Here is a 19,753-nt window from a genome sequence, read left to right as displayed (position 1 = left end):
TTTCCAGCAAACAAAATTTGTGTATTAGTAAATAAGGCGAAAAAACCTGTGTGGATTTGGTTGAAGATTTTTTTTAGAAAATATTGAGATCAATTCGGACTTTGATAAATAACCCCCTTGCTGTTCTGTACCATTTGTCCTTAGATGGCATTTAGTTAATGGTACTTTTATTCTGGTACGAAGTCAGATTGGGTCTCAGAGAACCTGCCATTCAGGGCCCACTCTAACAATATGTAGACAGGGTTAAATATAATAGGTTTCTTACAAGCCTATGGCGGAAAGAAGAAAGGGCTGATGGGAACTCTTCTTGGCTGGGGCCCATTAGGGCTGGGAGATCCTCTGGTTCTCTGTCAGACCAGCCAGATCTTGTTCCTGAAAGATGAAATTGTAGTGTATTTCAAGCACTCAGCAATGTATTTGTCCTTTGAGCACTATTTTATTCTTTGCTACTTAAATAGAAACAATTATAAAAATGTCAATTTGTTATCATCTCTTTTCATTTTCTTAGTGCTCTATAGTCTTCTATTTCTAAAATGTTACTGATTGATTGTATTTCACCATAATTCCAGTCAGACCACAATAATTACCCCAAAGAAGGAGGGGGGTGATCATTGACTTCTTGCAAACACACGGGAACGAGTCAAGACAAATTGTACAATTGTATTGCTTTTTTCAGTACGGTAAATGTTCTTTTACTGGATACAATGCACAAAGGGCTTCTCACTACAGTGAATCAACTTATACCAACATGCTTTACAACTCCTCCAATTAGTTTTCATTTGAGCTTTTTATACAGTAGCAAATTGTTTAATTAATGAAATCTTTATTGCATTAGTTAGTAGTGCACAGTGTTAATTGAAATTTCTCTGTTCAAATTAACTCTATTGAAATGGGCTGCAGAAAGATACAAATGATTATAATATCCAGCTATATTTTAGCTCCCTCTCCAAATAAAGTATCTTCCCAATGCAGCTCTATGTACTAGAAAGAAGGATTCCTTGCAAATCTTTCTTGCCTTTTCTTATTTGTATGAAAGGTCACTGGACAAATTTTCACCCGGGCAGTAACCCATAGCAACCAATCAGTGATTAGCTTATTTCATCTGATTGGTTACTGTGGGTGACTGTGGGTTATTGTGCAGTATTTATAAATAACCACACTGTGTGCTCAAATAAATCTGTAGGAAGCTAAATTGTTTAAAGGAGAGTTAAACCCTAAAAATGAATATGGCTTAAAATGCCATATTTTATATAATGAATTTATTGCACCAGCCTAAAGTTTCAGCTTCTCAATAGCAGCAATGATCCAGGACTTCAAACTGGGGGTCGCCATCTTGGAAAGCGTCTACGACACTCACATGCTCAGTGGGCTCTGAGCAGCTGTTGAGAAACTAAGCTTAGGGGTCGTCACAAATTATCAAGCAGAAAATTAGGTTGTCCTGTAATATAAACTGATGCTACAGGGCTGATTATTAAATTCTGATGCTAATTGCACTGGTTTCTGTGCTGCCATGTAGTAATTATGTGTATTAATTACTAATCAGCCTTATATTGTGACATTTCTATTCTATGTGTATTGTATATTGTGAGTGGGTCCCTAAGCTCAGTAAGTGACAGCAGCACAGAGCATGTGCAGTGAATCAGCAGAAAAGAAGATGAGGAGCTACTGGGGCATCTCTGGAGACTTGGGCTGGTACAGAAGCCCAAAATATTTTGTACAACATTTCTAGTCTACTTCTTTAGTTAGGCTTTAGTTCTCCTTTAAGGTTACAAGAATGTATATAACAAGTAGAGGCCTATTTATTAAAGGTCGAATTTGAAACCACGATTAAACTAACTTTCTGTAATAACCATGAATGTCATGAAATTTATTAAAAGATCCAAACAAAAAAGTACAATAACGCTGAAGAATCCAAACAAAATACCTGTAAAACCTCTAAAAATTCAAGTTTTTCAGACAATTCCAAGTAAAAAAAATAAAAATCTGACAGCTTCTAAAAGTCCCAATTGATTTAAAATGGTCCAATAGGATCAGTGCAGCTCCCGTTGACTTCTATAGGACCTCTACAACTTTTACCTGGGGAAGTTTTTACACTCACTAAATCTCAAATTTTAGACGGGTGCCTCCTTGTTTTATTCCATGGATAAAGTACCTCTTTACCAAGTAATTAATCTCACAGGCTTATCCTTCTTGATAGTATCTTTTTATAGAGAAGTGTTCTTCAAGAGTAGCCATGTTTCTTAAAGGCATAAGATCTTAGACATTAAAGGGATACTGTCAAGGGAATTTTTTTTTTCCAAAATGAATCAGTTAATAGTGCTGCTCCAGCAGAATTCTGCACTGAAATCCATTTCTCAAAAGGGCAAACATATTTTTTTATATTCAATTTTGAAATCTGGCATGGGGCTAGACATATTGTCAATTTCCCAGCTGCCCCTGGTCATGTGACTTGTGCTCTGATAAACTTCAATCACTCTTTACTGCTGTACTGCAAGTTGGAGTAATATCACCCCCTCCCTTCCCCCCCCAGCAGCCAAACAAAAGAACAATGGGAAGGTAACCAGATAGCAGCTCCCTAACACTAGATAACAGCTGCCTGGTAGATCTAGGAACAACACTCAATAGTAAAAACCCATGTCCCACTGAGACACATTCAGTTACATTTAGAAGGAAAAACAGCAGCCTGCCAGAAAGCATTTCTCTCCTAAAGTGCAGGCACAAGTCACATGACCAGGGGCAGCTGTGAAATTGACAAAATGTATAGCCCCATGTCAGATTTCAAAATTGAATATAAAAAAATCTGTTTGCTCTTTTGAGAAATGGATTTCAGTGCAGAATTCTGCTGGAGCAGCACTATTAACTAATTCATTTTGATAATTGCTTTTTTTCCCATGACAGTATCCCTTTAAATGGAAAAACTTGGGATTCTACAATTACATGGACGTTTAACTTGACTTCCTGCAGAATAACACTACTAAAATACAGAAGTACAAGGGACTTTGCGAGACTTCCAGAGCTAACTATAGTGAAGTTTAATTAAAGTCTGACTGGCTATAAATGTAAAATCTGTGTAAGTGAGCCCAGCATTACAGTAAAAATTATAGGTTTCTCCTGTGGAACAGTATTTGCAGAAGTCATAAAAAATATTTAAATGTAAATCTACCTTTGCAGATTTTAAGATTGTGCAAACAGTATTCTATTTTTACTGGTCCAGAGAGAGCCGTTTTCCTCAAATAATAATTATATTACCTCTGAAACAGATTTCCGTATGCAGGCAGTAAATGCAAGATGAGCATCCATAATTATAGCGTTCAGATTTCTGCACTTTTACTGTAGCATTCGCTAGCATAGCACACCTGAATTGTAGAGTAGGAAACATTTTTTAGGCAAAAAATAGAAACTGGCAGGTGTTTTGCTGGGTTTAAAAATATGATTTACTTAATATGATTTACTTTATAGTTTTAAAAGGTGGTCCATTACCTCGAGGACATGAATATGAGCTGAATGAAGTACAGTTCCACTGGGGCAAAGAGAACCAGCGTGGCTCTGAACACACAGTTAACTTCAAGGCATTTCCAATGGAAGTAAGTAAAATACTGTTGTACTGAAACTTTACTTATTGTACTATTGGACTGGAGCTTTACCATATTCCTAGAGGTACAGTAGTCTTCCCGGGGTCCCAGACCTATTTTAGTGCCTGGATGTACAAGAGTCCACGTTTGAGGATCACAAGAGGGGGGCGTAGATAGAGTTTTTTGAGTCTTTTTCCCAATTTTGAACATGCCCCTAGTGTAGCCAGATCCTGGACACAATTGTCTTAGTGATACTGCAATTAGGTCTGGGGTATCATTAGATCAACCCTTATACCTTCATTTTAGTTTGTATTTGTCCATTAGATACAACTGGAGCTGAAAGTCCTGTTAAAGGGGTGTGTCTGGTATGTTATAGAATAGCCTATTCTAAACAAATTTTTCAAATGGTCTTCATTTTTTTATAGTTTTTGAAGGAGGTAGCCTTTTCTTCTGGATCTTTTTAGTTTTCAAATGGGGGGTCACTGACCCCATCCAAAAACCAAATGCTCTGTAATGCTACAAATGTAAAGCTATTGCTACTTTTATTACTCTCCTTTCTATTCAGGCCTTCTCCTATTCCTATTCTTCTTATTCAAATCAATGCATGGTTGCTATGGTAATTTGGACTGGAGATCTGCTGAAAAAAAAGCTAAATAACTCAAAAACCACAAATAATAAAAAATGAAAACTAAATGCACATTGTCTCAGAAAATCATCATACTTAGGGGGTTATTTATTAAAGTCCGAATTTATCTCAATATTTTCTGAAAAAAACTCAGACCAAATCCGCACGGGTTTTTTGGGCTTATTTATTAATACACTTTCCCGAAAATTTTGTTTGCCGGAAAAAATCTGAAAAAAAACTTGAAAAATCAGATTTTCACGATTTTTTCACCCGAAAACTCAGAATACTTCGGGGTATTGCCAAAAATCCAGTGCACATCAAAAAAATCATTGGGACTTCTCCCATTGACTTATATGCAACCTCGACAGGTCTGAGATGACGGATTTTCAGATTCTGACTTTTCCATCCTCTGGGATTAATAAAATTTTATAAAAAAAAAAAATCTAAAATTTTTCATGATTTTTGCATTCAGAGTTTAGTAAATAACCCCCTAAAAGTTAAAGGTGAACAACCCTTTGAAGGTATATATATATCATAAAAATCTCAAGCTGCATCAGACGCACACTTTTATTCATATGATGTAAATATGGCAGTTGCCTCAGCCTTTGATATATCTGCCTCTATGTGTTGGTATTTCAATGCTCTAAACAAAACTGGACAAGATATGTTTTCGTATATAATGTCATAGAGGCTTTTTGTACAAGAATCTTTTTATGAGCCTCATATTTTTACTGTTCTTTAATAAGATACACTATGAACTATTTTTGCATGCTAAATTTTCAGCTCCATCTTATCCACTGGAATTCTACACTATACAGAAGTATTGAAGAAGCTATGGGAAAAGTGCACGGAATTGTTATCATTTCCTTGTTTGTACAGGTAAATACTTTTTACTTGTATAATGTACTTTATATAGCCAGTATTGCGGTTTGGTTGTCACCTGGGCAGTGCTTTAATCATGCTTGATGCCAATGTTATTAATCGGACAGAAAGCTTAAAATATTGAAGGGACGGTATTTTTGCCAGAAAAGGTGCTGTCACGGTTGGCACCCAACACCAGAACAAACACCAGGCACCCTGGTCTTGGCTCGTGCTTCACCAGTAGTGTGACCGCCTTTGGGCCTCGGGAGGAGCCCTCAGCTACTTGGATGCCACCTGGACTTAAACGAGAGGTGCAAGATGAGGGTTCTGGATAGGCAGAGGGGCACGACTGAAAAGCAAAGTCTTTGGACAGAAGATCGTAGTACAAGGCGTTATTCAAAAGAGTAGTCAGATCAGGCCGGGTTGAGGCAGGTAGAGAATAAACGTAGTCAGGCAGGCAAGGGTCAAACCAGGAAGTCAATCAGAGGGTTAATCAGAAGAGGTAGTCGGTAATCAGGCAGGAGTCAGGATCCAGAAGTCAGAATAGTCAAAATAGCCAGGCAGGGGTCAAAACAGGAACAAACAGGTTCAGGATATAGCAACAAATAGCACAAGGCTCAGTTGCACCAGGAAACACAATCCTATCACGGGCAGTTTGTAAAAAGAAAATGTACCTTTAAATACATTTAAAATTCGTGCCATTGCACGCTGACGTCATACGTCAGTGTGCCTGCACCTTTGAGATGCAGGAAGATGCGGCGTGCCCTAGAACTGCGCAGAAGATCATGGTGGGCGTCCCCGCCGGCCCCCACGACCCCTACCGGGGTAAGTTGTTACAGGTGCCGACTCTAGTTACAGATATTCTAAACTCGTTGTTTAGTACAGGTATGGGATCCGTTATCTGGAAGCCCATTATCCAGAAAGTGCTGAATTACGGAAAGGCCGTCAACCATAGACTCCAATTTATCCAAATAATCCACATATTTTTTTAAAAATGATTTCCTTTTTCTCTGTAATAATAAAACAGTAGCTTGTACTTGATCCCAACTAAGATATAATTAATCCTTATTGGAAGCTGTCATAATACATTATATAATTGAATGAAATATAATTAGGGACGGGCGAATTTGATACGTTTAGTTTCGCCAAAAATTAGACTGCCATTAAAGTCTATTGTCGTCAAATAAATTTTGTCGCGCGGCGAAATTTTTTTGATGCACGTCTTTTTTTTTTTGACAAATTCCTTCTACAACACAGCAGTTCTGTACCAGTGTCCTGTTCTGTAATCTTTGTGATTTGAATATAACCACTTATATGCCTGATATCTACAGAGGCAAAACCAGCCTATTGGGTTTATTTAATGTTTATATGATTTTCTAGTAGACTTAAGGTATGAAGATCCAAATTACAGAAAGAGCCTTAGCATCCTTAGCATTTTTAAAAACAGGTCCAAAACCTGTAGGTAAAAGTAGGTCCCTCTGCAGTGAAATATTATAAACATGACACAAGTATGGGATCTTTATTTGTAAAGTGAAACCCATTATTCAGAAAGCTACACATTATTGGATGGATTCCTTTTTAAGCAAACAATTCCAATTTTTAAAATGTCCTTTTTCTCTGTAATAATAAAACAGTAGCTTGTACTTGATCCAAACTAAGATATAATTAATCCTTATTGGAACTAAAACAGTCCTATTGGGTTTATTTAATGTTTACATGCTTGTATGTAGGCATGGTGGTCCAAATTACGGAAAGATCCCTTAACCAGAAAAGCTTAGGTCCCAAACATTCCTGATAGAAAATATGCCTACATAGAGAAAATGCTTGTTTTTGTGTTACTATTTCAATATGTCAGTAGTAGTGATGGGTGAATCTGTGCTTCGCCTAAAAATTTGCAAATTCACAGTGAAATTTGCAAAATGGCGAAAAATTAGCGAAAAGCATTGAAGTCAATTTTGATGCCAGCAACAATTTTAATACGCACGACTATTTGGTCCAAATGCATTAAAGTCAATGGGCGTCCAAATAATTTTGATGCACGTCAATTTTTACGTACGCAACACTTTTGATACATGTCAAATTTTTTTGGCGCGGCAGACTTTTCGATGGCGAACTGTTGCGAATTGTTGCCGTAGTTTCACAAGTTAATTTGCTTGTGGTGAAACACAGAAATTACCCGCATATTTGTGTCTGCCGAATTTATTCGCCCATCACTAGTCAGTAGATCACACCAGATCAAAGATCACACAAACAGAATATAAACTGTAAAATAAAGTATAGTAGGTAACAATCTATCTATTTTTATGAGGAAATACTTTATTAACACATTGACACTCGAGACTCACATATATTTTCCATAATAAAACTAATTGCATGGAACTGAAGCTTAAAAATCCCAAAGAAAATCAGTAAAATCTTATATAGTAGGAGCCACTACAGTAAGAAATGTATTACTTAAACGGTAGCGATTATAATAATAAAAATCACTCTGTAACAATTGCTCTGAAGAGACGCACATAAACTTGCTGTAATAAAACTAATTGCACGGAATAGAGGCTTAAAAAATATTTCATGGTTGTATATTTCCCTAAACAGGAAGGTATTAGCTGCTCCCATTAAGTTATTTGTTTACTCACGGGCACTTAGAGCACTTAAGGGCTCGTTTATCAATGCAGTGTAATATGCAGGTTTTAGATGAAAATCCCCATGTTTACCCCCAATGCAGTGTTTTCCCCAGAATGCTGGGGTCATTTTGGTCACCCACTAAGTAGGTATAAGTTGCATGCCTGCAGTCTTTGTCTTTGTAGGTTTAAGAGTAGGGATGGCGTCATTAACACACAGCACAAATAATTTGCTTATCTTAAACCCTTGGACAAAACTTGCTAGGGGAATCCTGTAACTATTGCCATGTAAAGGCTGCCATTGGTTGCAAGGTTTTATAGTGTCCATGCATGCAGAGAAGGCTGAGTGGGTGGACTGTTCCTTGCCACGTGTTGCGGGTCATATGTACAGGTCAGAGCATATTATCACATTATCTGGATTTGAGTGTCATCCAATGCTGGACCAGGCATCAGAGATCCACCGGGTTGTTCATCTTCCAAACACTTTTTTCAGTGCAATTGTTTTCAGATTGTTCACCAAAAATAAAGACTTTTTTCAATTACTTTTCATCTTTTATTTTTTACCATTTTTCCAAAATCGAATTTTAAAGTTTAATGTCTGGTTTAAGTCTGGCAGTTCAGTAATTCAGGTGTAGACTAGTGATGTGCAGGCCAGCCCGATGTCTGTCGTTTTCGGGCCGACCTCGCACCCCAGTTTGTGACTTTACACTGCCTGTCATCCCGCCCCTTTTGAGACGTCATCGGCGGCGCTGGGCTATAAAAGGAACCCAGAAGTCGGGCGCAGGTGAGTGTGGGTGGAGAGAGGCCGGGTCGGGTTTTCTCTTCCCAACATGCATTTCTGTTTTTTCTCGTTCCCCACAATTCCACTCAGAAGAAGTTTTGTGAAGTTTTGGGGAAAAAAAGCAAAGTGGAAAATAATTTTCATGCAGTATGTAGCTGTACTGCTTGTCAATACACAACATAATTATGTCACCAGCATACAACACCGTAAATTTGTATATGCGAAATTCACCTCGCAAGAGTTTGGCCACCATGTTAAAAATACACAGCGTGTTTCAGCAAAGTGTATTTCCAAACCTGTGGTGTTTCCTTGGCGTATTGGCGTTTCTGCTAAAAAATGCAATACTGGCGTCTTGTGGCGGATGTTGGCTTGCAAGCGTCCAGTGAGAATTGCTATAGTGCGTATTCCATTATTTTCAATAGGACTTCTATCATTTGTGGATTGTGAGTGAAAATGTTTTACCATATGCAATACTACAGAATTTAGAATGTTTTTTTGGCTACTTCGACCATCGAATGGGCTACTTCGACCTTCAACTACGACGTTGACTTCGAATCGAACGATTCAAAGTAAAAATCGTTCGACTATTCGACCATTAAAAAAAAACTTCGACCTAGTTCGCCACCTAAAACCTACCGAAGTCAATGTTAGCCTATGGGGAAGGTCCCCATAGGCTTTGCTATCTTTTTTTGGTCGAAGAAAAATCGTTCGATCTATGGATTAAAATCCTTCGAATCGAACGATTTGAAGGATTTAATCGTTCGATCGAACGAATTGCGGTAAATCCTTCGACTTCGAAGTGGAAGGATTTCAATTCGGCAGTCGATTATCGAGGGTTAATTAACCCTCGATATTCGACCTTTAGTAAATTTGCCCCTACGTCTTATGAATTGTATTTTTATAAGAGCAGTGTTTATATTCTGTAAGGGAATCTGTGTGTGTGTAAATATTATATACCTGTACCATAAAAATTCCTATATCTCACAAGTTGTATTTCAGTAGACATAAATTCCCAATTTAGCATCTGTATGCATTTATTTTGTGCTTGTATGTTATATATGGGTGCCTTCATAATACTGAGAGGTACCTGAACAGTTCCAAAGATAAATACAGGTATGGGACCTGTTATCCAGAATGCTCGGGACCTTGGGTTTTCCAGATAACGGGTCTTTCCATAATTTGGCGCTTCATACTGTACTTTAAGTCTACTACAAAATTGTATAAATATTAAATAAACCCAACAGGCAGTTTTTTCTTCCAATAGGGGTTTATTATATCTTTGTTTGGATCAAGTACAAGCTACTGTTTTATTTTTACAGAGAAAAGGGAAATAATTTTTAAAAATGTGGATTATTTGGATAAAATGGAGTCTGTGGGAAAGGTTCTTTCCGTAATTTGGAGCTTTCTGGCTAATGGGTTTCAGGATACCTGTATGCTGTATCAATACTCTCTCACTGATAGCAGCTTCCCTTCAGCAAAACAGTTGAACTCGTCCTGTAATTGGTAGTTGGAGTATTGAGTATCAACAATCACTTATATGCTTAAGTTTGTTCAGGGTCAGACTGGGGGGCCCGGGGCCCACCGGGACTGCAGTCCAGGGCCCGCGTCCCCCTACTGTGTGCCGTGGGGCGAGCCACCTCCTTGGCACGCATCCGCACGTAGCGCCCCTGGCGCATATGCGCACAAGGTGCCCCATTGGAGCGCATGCGCACAAGGCACCCCATCACGTTGTGAAAATCCTTTTTTCTTTTAAAAAAAAAAAACGAGCAACAGGAGAGGAGGGGGTCTGGCCCGGCGGGGCCCATGTGGGTCGGGCCCATTGGGTTTTTTCCCAGTGTCCCGTCGGCCAGTCCGACACTGAGTTGGTTGTATTGCTGAAGGATGGCTGATATTAGCCTCACAGACAGAAGTGGGCCTCCCAGCAATCTAGAAAATCCAAAAGCAATTTTTATCAAAAGATTTAAATATAAACATCTCCATTCACATTTTATGCCTGAGCCAATTGGACATGAAACGCGAAAGGCTTATGGAGATGTTTCCTAGAGTGCTGGGAGGCCAACTTCTGACTGTTTGCATAGATAATAGTTTACTGTTCCCCCAGCTGATGGTCTGTGGTTGGTGCACCTGGACCACTAATTCTACTTGTTGAGTTATTTACTTTTTGGTTACCTATAGCACCTTTTTCTTCTTTTTGTAAAATCTATTAGTCAACTTGTCTGACTTTTGAACTATGTGAATGTCTTCAGATACTTATATGGCAGATTTACTAAAGGGCAAAGTGGCTAACGCTAGCGACAATTCGGTAGCGTTACCGCCATCAGTGATTTACTAACGGGTGCCAATTCGCTAGCGAATGAGACTGGCGATATCGGGCATTCGCACTATTGCCCGTCGACTTTTCGCTCTGGTGAATGGACGCTACAAATTCACTAAAATGCAGTTTTAACTTAACGTTACCTCTTTCACCAAAGTTGTCTTTGCCACCTCAGACCAGGCGAAGTGCATTAAAATAGCTAGATCTTCCTCAATCTTCTGTCACTTACATTATATTCTGTGAGCCAAAAAACGCTGGCGTATTTTCCTTTTTTCAGCCTGATTGCCTGCAAAAGACGTAACTTGAACTTTTTTTGGGTAACGAGTTTTCCCCATACATTTGCAAACAAATGGAACATTCATTTTACAGTGAGCACATATGTTAGAATAACTCTATTGTCTTTATTAAGGTTCCCTGGACATGTGTTTTTAAAAGTGTAATTTGTAAGTATACGCACCAACATTTAACATAAAGACGTCCATACAACTCTAAATTTCCCGCCCTATGCAAATTGACCTGAGCACAAGATCCCTAGCGAAGTTTCACTAGGCAGAAATCAACGCTAACACATCTTCTTTGCTTGCATTTCTGAAGTAACGCTAATGAAAAGTCGCCAGGGTTCGGCGCCCACAACTAAACTCTGCATTTTAGTGAATTAGGGTAGTCTGAGCGCATTTGCGGCTGGTGAAGTGTAGCGATGGGTGCAAAGCGCCTTTAGTAAATCTGTCCCACATAATGCTGCATGTTACATAAGCGTGTGTAATGCATTTAATAATTTTATCATTGCTGCTTCAGATAGGTAAAGAAAACATCGGTCTTAAAGCTATCACAGAGGTTCTTCAGGATATATTTTATAAAGTAAGTATTTCTTTCAAAACCAAAAATCTCAAATGTGCCGAATGAACCAGAAAAAAGTTAGTATGGAATGGAAATTGCACAGTTTCTTTATAAAATACCAGTAGGGTTGATATGTTACCTGCATGTTTTGTTGTGTGATGTATTTTGTCTGGTTGATGACATGTATGCCGTAATTTATTTAGTTTAATGAAACACATGTAATACACATGGTATATACCAGTGGTTTATATACAGTGTTCTCTGGTAGTATTCATCATATATCAGTTACTTGTTGAACTTGCTTACTGGAGTTCTGTTGCAAATTTCAAGTCACTATGCTAAGTGTAATACCTCTGTTTAATGGGTGGCTTAAATACACAATAATTAGATTGTGTATTATTGTATTATTGTATTATTATTATGTTCTGCTTGTTTTAACATTTGTTTTCCTGTACAATGTACTGTGCAAGAACTTGTATAGGTGAGGCTAAACAGAATATAATATTTCCACTCTGGTTAAAATATAAGGTTATTAGAATGATGATCATTGAATCCTGCAATGCAAGTGACATCATTACATATTGATTATAACTTATGACATCACAAACCACTTGCTATAATAAAATATTGTTTGTATTATTCATATATTAAGATTTTGCATATTATGAGACTATAACAGGCCAATCAAATATTCCAATGTATAGGCTTGACACCTAAAGGACTGTGTGAAATTCAAAGACTGATATATATGCTGTGGTTTTGTTTAGGGCCAATAGTCATTTGTGCCATAATATATATTATGTATAATATCTGCTCTTAAGTATATGTATATAAATACATGTTAATAATAATAATAATATATGTGCAGAAAAATTCTTTTGTGCACACATTTTAAACTCGTGTGTACGTTTTTAAAAACTGTGTGCACAGGTTGGAATAAATGGCAAATGTTTTTTTCACACAATTTTTTGTGTGCGCTGGCTCCAAAATTTGTGTGCACCGCATAAGCACACACCTTAGAGGGAACATTGCCCGTAAACTTTGATAAAGGGGTTATTTGTTAAAGCTCGAATTTTAAAGTCGAAAACTTGAATTTTTAGTGGAAAAAAACTTGTAATTTTTCAAGATTTATTATACCCCAAAGCAGCTAAAACTCTGAATCCAAAAATACTCCATCTCAATCCTCTCAAGGTCATGTAGAAGTCAATGGCAGAGGTCCCTTTTCCAATTCAAAGAGATCGTGGTCTGGGTTTCATATGATAATGCAAAAAAATCTGGGTTTTTTGGAGATAACTCGAACTATCGAGCGATTTGGGAGACAAATCCGAAAAAAATTGTACAATTGTAATTTTTTCACAATTTTATCAAGGCTTTTCCCGAAGCAAACGAGTTATTTTATTAATAAATAGATAAATCGTGGATGGGCGTTTGATCGAGTCTGTTTTATTGAAATTATTAGAAAAAATTTAGTTTTAGTAAACAACTCCCAAAGTGTTGTGTTCAGCGATTGTTGGAGAGGCTGATTGTCTTATGTTTGGGAATATATAGAGTTCAGTTTGGAAGGAAGATAAAAAACATTAGAAGCAGAGGGGAAACAATCTGTTCCTGAGACACGCATACTTGTTCTTTAATAATTAATAACACTGAATGTCCTTGTAACTACAAGATGCATTTATAGTGAGCACTAGAAAGAAAACAAGTGATAAATTTAACAAGACATTATTGCCCTTCGGTACAAGGTCAGGGTCTGTTCAGTACATTTTGCATGTCTTATCCTTTTGATTCCAGGTTTCTCAAGTACATACGTTGTATCTCATTTATAAGGTAATGCATGTGCTCTTTTTTTTAGGGTAAATCGAGGACAATACCGTGCTTTAATCCCAACACTTTATTACCAGGTATGGAAAGAATGTGAACACAGAAAGACACAAATTAAAATAAAACTTAAGTAGTTGTTAGCATACTTTTATGAAGATGCCACCAACTTTACTGACAGTGAGTCAACAAACCCAGATGGCTATAGATCTCTGATACAATTGATGTTTTTTTCTCTGTTCTTACAGTATATCAATATTAACCACAAATCTGCTTGTAGGCTGAATGTAGAAGAGGTAGAAATGGTTGCTTCCATATTCTCTGATTGGACATCTGACTTGCAAGCTGATTGGCTTAAAGTGGTGGTTCACATTTAAGTGAACTTTTAGTATCTTATATAACAGCCAATTCTAAGCACCTTTTTTGATTGGTCTACATTATTATTATTTTTGCAGTTTTTGAATTATTTCCCTGACCCCATCTAAAGCAAATGCTCTGTAAGGATACAAATGTATTGTTATTGCCACTTTTTATTACTCATCTTTCTATTCAGGTCTCCCCATTCATATTTGAGACTCTTATTCGAATCAATGCATGGTTGCTAGGGTAAATATTGGACCCTAGCATCCAGATTGCAGAAATTGCAAACCAGAGAGCTGCTGAATAAAAAACTAAATAACTCCAAAAACTCTGAATCTGACTCTCTACATCATACTAAAATTTAACTCAAAGTTGAATAACCCCTTTGATACTATCACAGTTGACGAAGTTTGGGATATATTTAGGATATTTAGGATCTATAGATATCATTTTTATTCCGTTTTAGTTTTATAATGTTAATGTCATGGACTTTTAATGCTTACATGTATTATTTTAATGAGCTGTAAAATAATTATAATTTTTCAGACCCCCTGCTACGTGATTATTGGGTATATGAGGGCTCTCTTACAATGCCACCATGTAGTGAGGGCGTAACCTGGATATTATTTCGATATCCTTTAACAGTTTCTCAAACACAGGTAAGCAATCAGTATTTTTAAGACATTGCTGTTTCCATTGGTAAACATTGTCTGTATTTAGCATGTTTTATGGCATATTTATACAGTATAAGTAAAGGCATTCTCAAAAATGTTAATGTTGTTATTACACCACTCAATAACCATATCTGCCCAAGGAACTCTCCTTTACATAAAATTAAACCAAACTCTGAGCCTACCTGAAACATGTGTTCTAGTGAAATTAATGCCTTCTATGATCATTCTTGAATTTCACTGTCCTCATATCTAGGGGCAATTGAGGCCAATATGATACATACTCTTGTTCTTACTACCTCCTTTGAGGGAAGGGAAGAAATACTTAAATGGGTGGTTCAACAGTTAACTTTTAGTATGTTAGAGAATGGCCTATTATAAGCAACTTTTCAATTGGCCTCCATTATTTATTTCAGACCCTCTCCTATTAATATTCCAGTCTCTTATTCAAATCAGTGTATGGTTGCTACGGTAAGTTTGACCCCAGCAACCAGATTGCTGAAACAGGAGAGCCGCTGAATAAAAGCTAAATAGCTCACTACAACATACAGTAATAAAAGTTAACTCAAAGGTCAACAACCCCTTTAAAAAAAATCATTTAAATATTAATTGAACTGAATAGGAGTGTTTTGCCTCCAATAAGGATTAATTATATCTTAGTTTGGATTAAGCACAAGGTACTGTTTTATCATTACAGTGAAAAAGTAAATTTGTCTTTAACATATGAAGTATTTGATTAAAATGGAGTCTATGGAGCATATTTATCAAAGAGTGAAGTTAGAGATTGCAACATTCCTCTAAAGTGAAATTACAGCACTCTCCATTTATTTCTATGAACTTTCACTTTCACCCACTGATAAATCCTCTTTTAAAAATCCCATAGAAATTTAAGCAGAGTGGCGGAATTTCACTCTAGCGGACTGTGCAAAGCTCTCACTTCACTCTTTCATAAATATGCCCCGTAGAGGCCATTTTAATTAAATAATTCAACATTTTAAAAAAGATTTTCTTTTTCTCTGTAATAATAAAACAGTACCTTGTATTCGATCCAAACTAAGATATAATTAATCCTTATTGGAAACAAAACCAGTCTATTGGGTTTATTTAATGTTTACATGATTTTCTAGTTGACTTAAGTTATGAAGAACAGAATTACAGAACGATCCATTATCCAGAAAACCCCAGGTCCTGAGCATTCTTGTTATCAGGTCCAATACCTGTACATAAAAGTAGGTCCATCTGCAGTGAAATATATAAATACCGTATAGGTATGGGATCTCTTATCTGGAAAGTGAAAAATGTTGAAAATCTGTAAATTATTTGAAGCCCACTTCCCATAGATTCCATTTTAAGCAAATAATTCAAATTTTTAAATAATTTTTTTTCTCTGTAATAATAAAACAGTAGCTTGTACTTGATCCAAACTAAGATATAACAGACTATGGCAATCTCTAACTTCAAACTTTAATAAATATGTCCCTATGGGAGATGTTTTGGTTTTCGGATAATGGATCCAATACCTGTATGTGTGAATGTGATAGGGTCCTTAGAGTGTAAGATTTATTGGGGTACAGCCTTTTGTGAATGATGTATAATTCCTGTATAGGACTCAGTAATGTTTAAAGGAGAAGGAAAGGTTAAAACTAAGTAAGCTTTATCAGAAAGGTCTATAAAAATACACCAGTAAACCCTCAATACTGATCTGAGTACTTTGTCAAAAGAAAAACTGCATTTTGTTCTTTATATTGTGTACACATGGGCTTCTGTATCGGACTTCCTTCTTTCAGCTTAAACCTCCAGGGCTAGGGCCAGGGCTAGGGCTTGAGCATGCTCAGTTTGCTCCTCTCCCCCCCCCTGCTGTAAATCTTAGCCCAGAGCTATAAGCGAGCAGGGACAGACTCAGGTAGGAAGTGATGTCACACCAAGCTAATATGGCTGTTGCTATACTAAACAAACAGAGAGCTTCTAGAGCTGTTTACTCAGGTATGGTAAAGCATCCTGCAGAATAAATATAGCATTCTAGCTTGCACTATTGTGGCTAATCTATCTGTCTCTGTAGCTTTCCTTCTCCTTTAATACATCAGCACCATATAAAAAAAAAAAAGATTATAATCCTGAACCTGTCTTACACTTCTATAACATTCTTTAACATAAGCTTGTCTCACAATTCCTAATTATTGTCATACAGGTCATGTCTAAAGCTGGGCAGACAGAAATAAATGTCCTAAGCAAGCGGATCTTTGCCTGATTAGGCCATCCACGTGTTGGGCTAAATAGAGCTGATTTGATCATTTATCCAGTATCTGATTTCAACCATTGTATTTACATTCAGAAGGATCTATCTCAGAATTATGGGGTTGATGTGAACAAAAAAAAAAACAGCAAAAAAAACAACGTTCATCATACATTTTAAATAGAATCTCTAAACACATTTGATGGAACAATTTTCTTTTCTTTATGGACAAACGTTACACAAATAAATACGAAGCAAAGAAATTATTTATAAGAAATGATTGAAAAGAATCAAGAAAAAGCTGCCCAATGCAAAATACACAATATATATATATATATATGTCTATAACAGGCTTTGCATTTTCTCTGTGTTCATATATATTTTCCATATGAAAAGGTTACATATTTTGATTCTGAAAAGGCTAGCTAAAATGTCACAGCTGACATAAACCCAGAGATTTATTTTCAACCTTCAAAAGCAAATGTGTTTATAGGCTGAGATGGAAATAGTGCGAAGGTTATATTTTTCCTCAGAAATATTGCATCGGGGAGAAACCATAACTTTACACTTTTTTTTTCTTTGACTTAGCACTGTATTGTTCATGGTTATTATGAAACTGCAACATGCCATATGTGCAATAGTGGCAGCAAGAAAACATTTGTTTTGTTTTTAAAATACGCACAGTAACTCTATAAGGAATGAAATGATTCACTAGGCAACTGCTTGTTACTGTGATTGGTGCTGGTCTCTTGATTTGTAACTGTTGTTTTAGGTTGATCCTCTGTTTAAAAGACAGTAAGGGGGTTATTTACTAAACTCCGAATGCAAAAATACAATTTTAAAATAAAATCAGACTTTTAAAAGATCACAAATTATTCGGAATTTAGTAAACCTGAACTGAGGATAGAAAATCCAAATCTGAAAATCCGGCATCTCAGACCTGTCGAGGTTGCATATTAATCAATGGGAGAAGTCCCAATGATTTTTTGATGTACGCTGGATTTCATGCAATACCCCGAAGTTTTAGGGTGAAAATTCTGAAAAAATCGTGAAATTCATGAAAATCGAATGAAAAAATCGTGAAATTCGTGAAAATCTAATGAAAAAAATCAGAAAATATTGTGAAAATCAGATTTTTTCCCGCAAAGCAAATTTTTGGGAAAATATAATAATAAATAAGTGTAAAAAACCCTTGCGGATTTGATAGGAGTTTTGTAGCAGAAAATATTGAGATAAATTCGGACTTTGATAAATATCCCCCTAAAAGTATTTCCGGTTAGGGGAATAAGGTCAGTCTCGTTTCCAGGTGAAAAAAGTTTCATCAGAGAAACAGTATGAATGGGATCTGTTATCCGGGATCCCTTTATCCAGAAAACTTACCGGAAGGAGAACTCCCATAGACTCTATATTTATCAAATAATGAACATTTTTAAAAATGATTTCCTATGAGCAAACAATGCTATTGGGTTTATTTAATGTTTCACTAATTTTTAGTAGATTTAGGGGCACATTTACTATTGGTCGAATATCGAGGGTTAATTAACCCTCGATATTCGACCATCGAAGTAAAATCCTTCGACTTCGAATATCGAAGTCGAAGGATTTACCGCATTTAGTTTGATCGAACGATCGAAGGAAAAATCGAACGATCGAAGGATTTTAATTCTTCGATCAGAAATAGGTTAGAAAGCTTATGTGGAAGGTCCCCATAGGCTAACATTGATGCTCGGTAGGTTTTAGTTTGCGAAGTAGGTAGTCGAAGTTTTTATTTAAAGAGACAGTACTTCGACTATCGAATAGTCGAATAGTCAAATGATTTTTAGTTCAAATTGTTTGATTCAAAGTCAAAGTCGTAGTCGAAGTAGCCAATTCGATGGTCGAAATAGCCAAAAAAACCTTAGAAATTCTAAGTTTTTTTCATTTAAATCTTTCACTCGAGTTTAGTAAATGTGCCCCTTAAAGTAAGTCTAGTATAGGTAAATTTAAAAATAACTGGACAACATGACCTGGATGAATGAAAATCTTCATAGCCCTTAAAGTAAGGGTAATCCAAATTATGGAAAGTTTGATTATCCAGAAAACCCCATGTCCGAACATTCTGGATAACAGGTCGCATTCCTGATCTTCCCTTTAAAGTGAAGATATGGATGATCTGTGGTGTAGCATAATTAAGGACTCTGGGCAGGAATCACAGCACCGTGACACCTCCTAACCTTTCAACTCTCTTGTGCTTTTTACTGGACACCCACAGTTATAAAAAGGGATAACGTTTATTGGAAAAGTGCAGATAAAAAGCATACTGACACTCTCATTTAGTGAGACATAAATTTACTAAAGGGTGAATTTTCACCTCAGAAGGCTTCTCCACACTTTGCGCAATTTGCTCAGATGTTAATTTGCAGTGAATATGCATATTTTTCAAAATGCAAAGCTTTTGCTCACAGGAATTCGCCAGCGAAAAAGACTCTGGCAAAAAGGGTAAGTATTGGAAAGTTCACCTGAGCTAAAATTCGCCTAGTGAAATGACGTGAAACTTATGTAGCGCTGAGCTTTTTCGCTAGCTAATTGTTCTCCATGCCTTTTAGTAAATTGCCAATGTCCTTGCAAATTGTATTTTTGGCTAGTTTTCGCTAGAAAAGCCCACTTCGCCATTTAGTAAATTTGCCCCATAGCCTCTTTTTATTCATGTATATAAATATATTTCCCTATCCATTTATTATGATAATTATCTGTGGGTAAGAAAATGTATACACTGTATTTAGATCTGAGCATCACCAAAAAAAGTCTTTATTTAAATGGACATGCCCACTGTTATACTGCTTGGTTGGTTACTCTCATAGAGGTATATTCTGTATCTATATTAGAGACAGGGACTGTCTGTTGAATTTCACCAAAATGTGAATTAAGGAAAAGGAATTACAGGTTTGGGATTTGTTATCCAGTACTGTTATGCTCAGTACCTGGGGTTTTTCCAGATACGGGGTATTTTTGTAATTTGGATCTCCATACTGTACCTTAAAGGGCACCTATCACAGCCAAAATCAAACAAATATTAACAATCTG

The 19,753-nt window shown here is 36.6% G+C and overlaps 1 protein-coding gene across 1 annotated transcript in view; it reads left to right on the top strand.

Moving 5' to 3' along the window:
- Positions 1-19,753, top strand: part of ca8.L (carbonic anhydrase VIII L homeolog) — a 46,821-nt gene that overhangs the window by 17,241 nt on the left and 9,827 nt on the right. Inside the window, exons 3-7 of the mRNA XM_018268023.2 lie at positions 3,460-3,584; positions 4,981-5,076; positions 11,570-11,632; positions 13,461-13,509; positions 14,333-14,445. Coding sequence (XP_018123512.1) covers positions 3,460-3,584; positions 4,981-5,076; positions 11,570-11,632; positions 13,461-13,509; positions 14,333-14,445 — 446 coding nt within the window. The remainder of the gene's footprint in view (positions 1-3,459; positions 3,585-4,980; positions 5,077-11,569; positions 11,633-13,460; positions 13,510-14,332; positions 14,446-19,753) is intronic.

This window comes from Xenopus laevis, chromosome 6L (genome assembly GCF_017654675.1).
Source record: "Xenopus laevis strain J_2021 chromosome 6L, Xenopus_laevis_v10.1, whole genome shotgun sequence".
NCBI classification, from domain to species: Eukaryota; Metazoa; Chordata; class Amphibia; order Anura; family Pipidae; genus Xenopus; species Xenopus laevis.
This window is presented reverse-complemented; position numbering and strand designations above follow the sequence as displayed.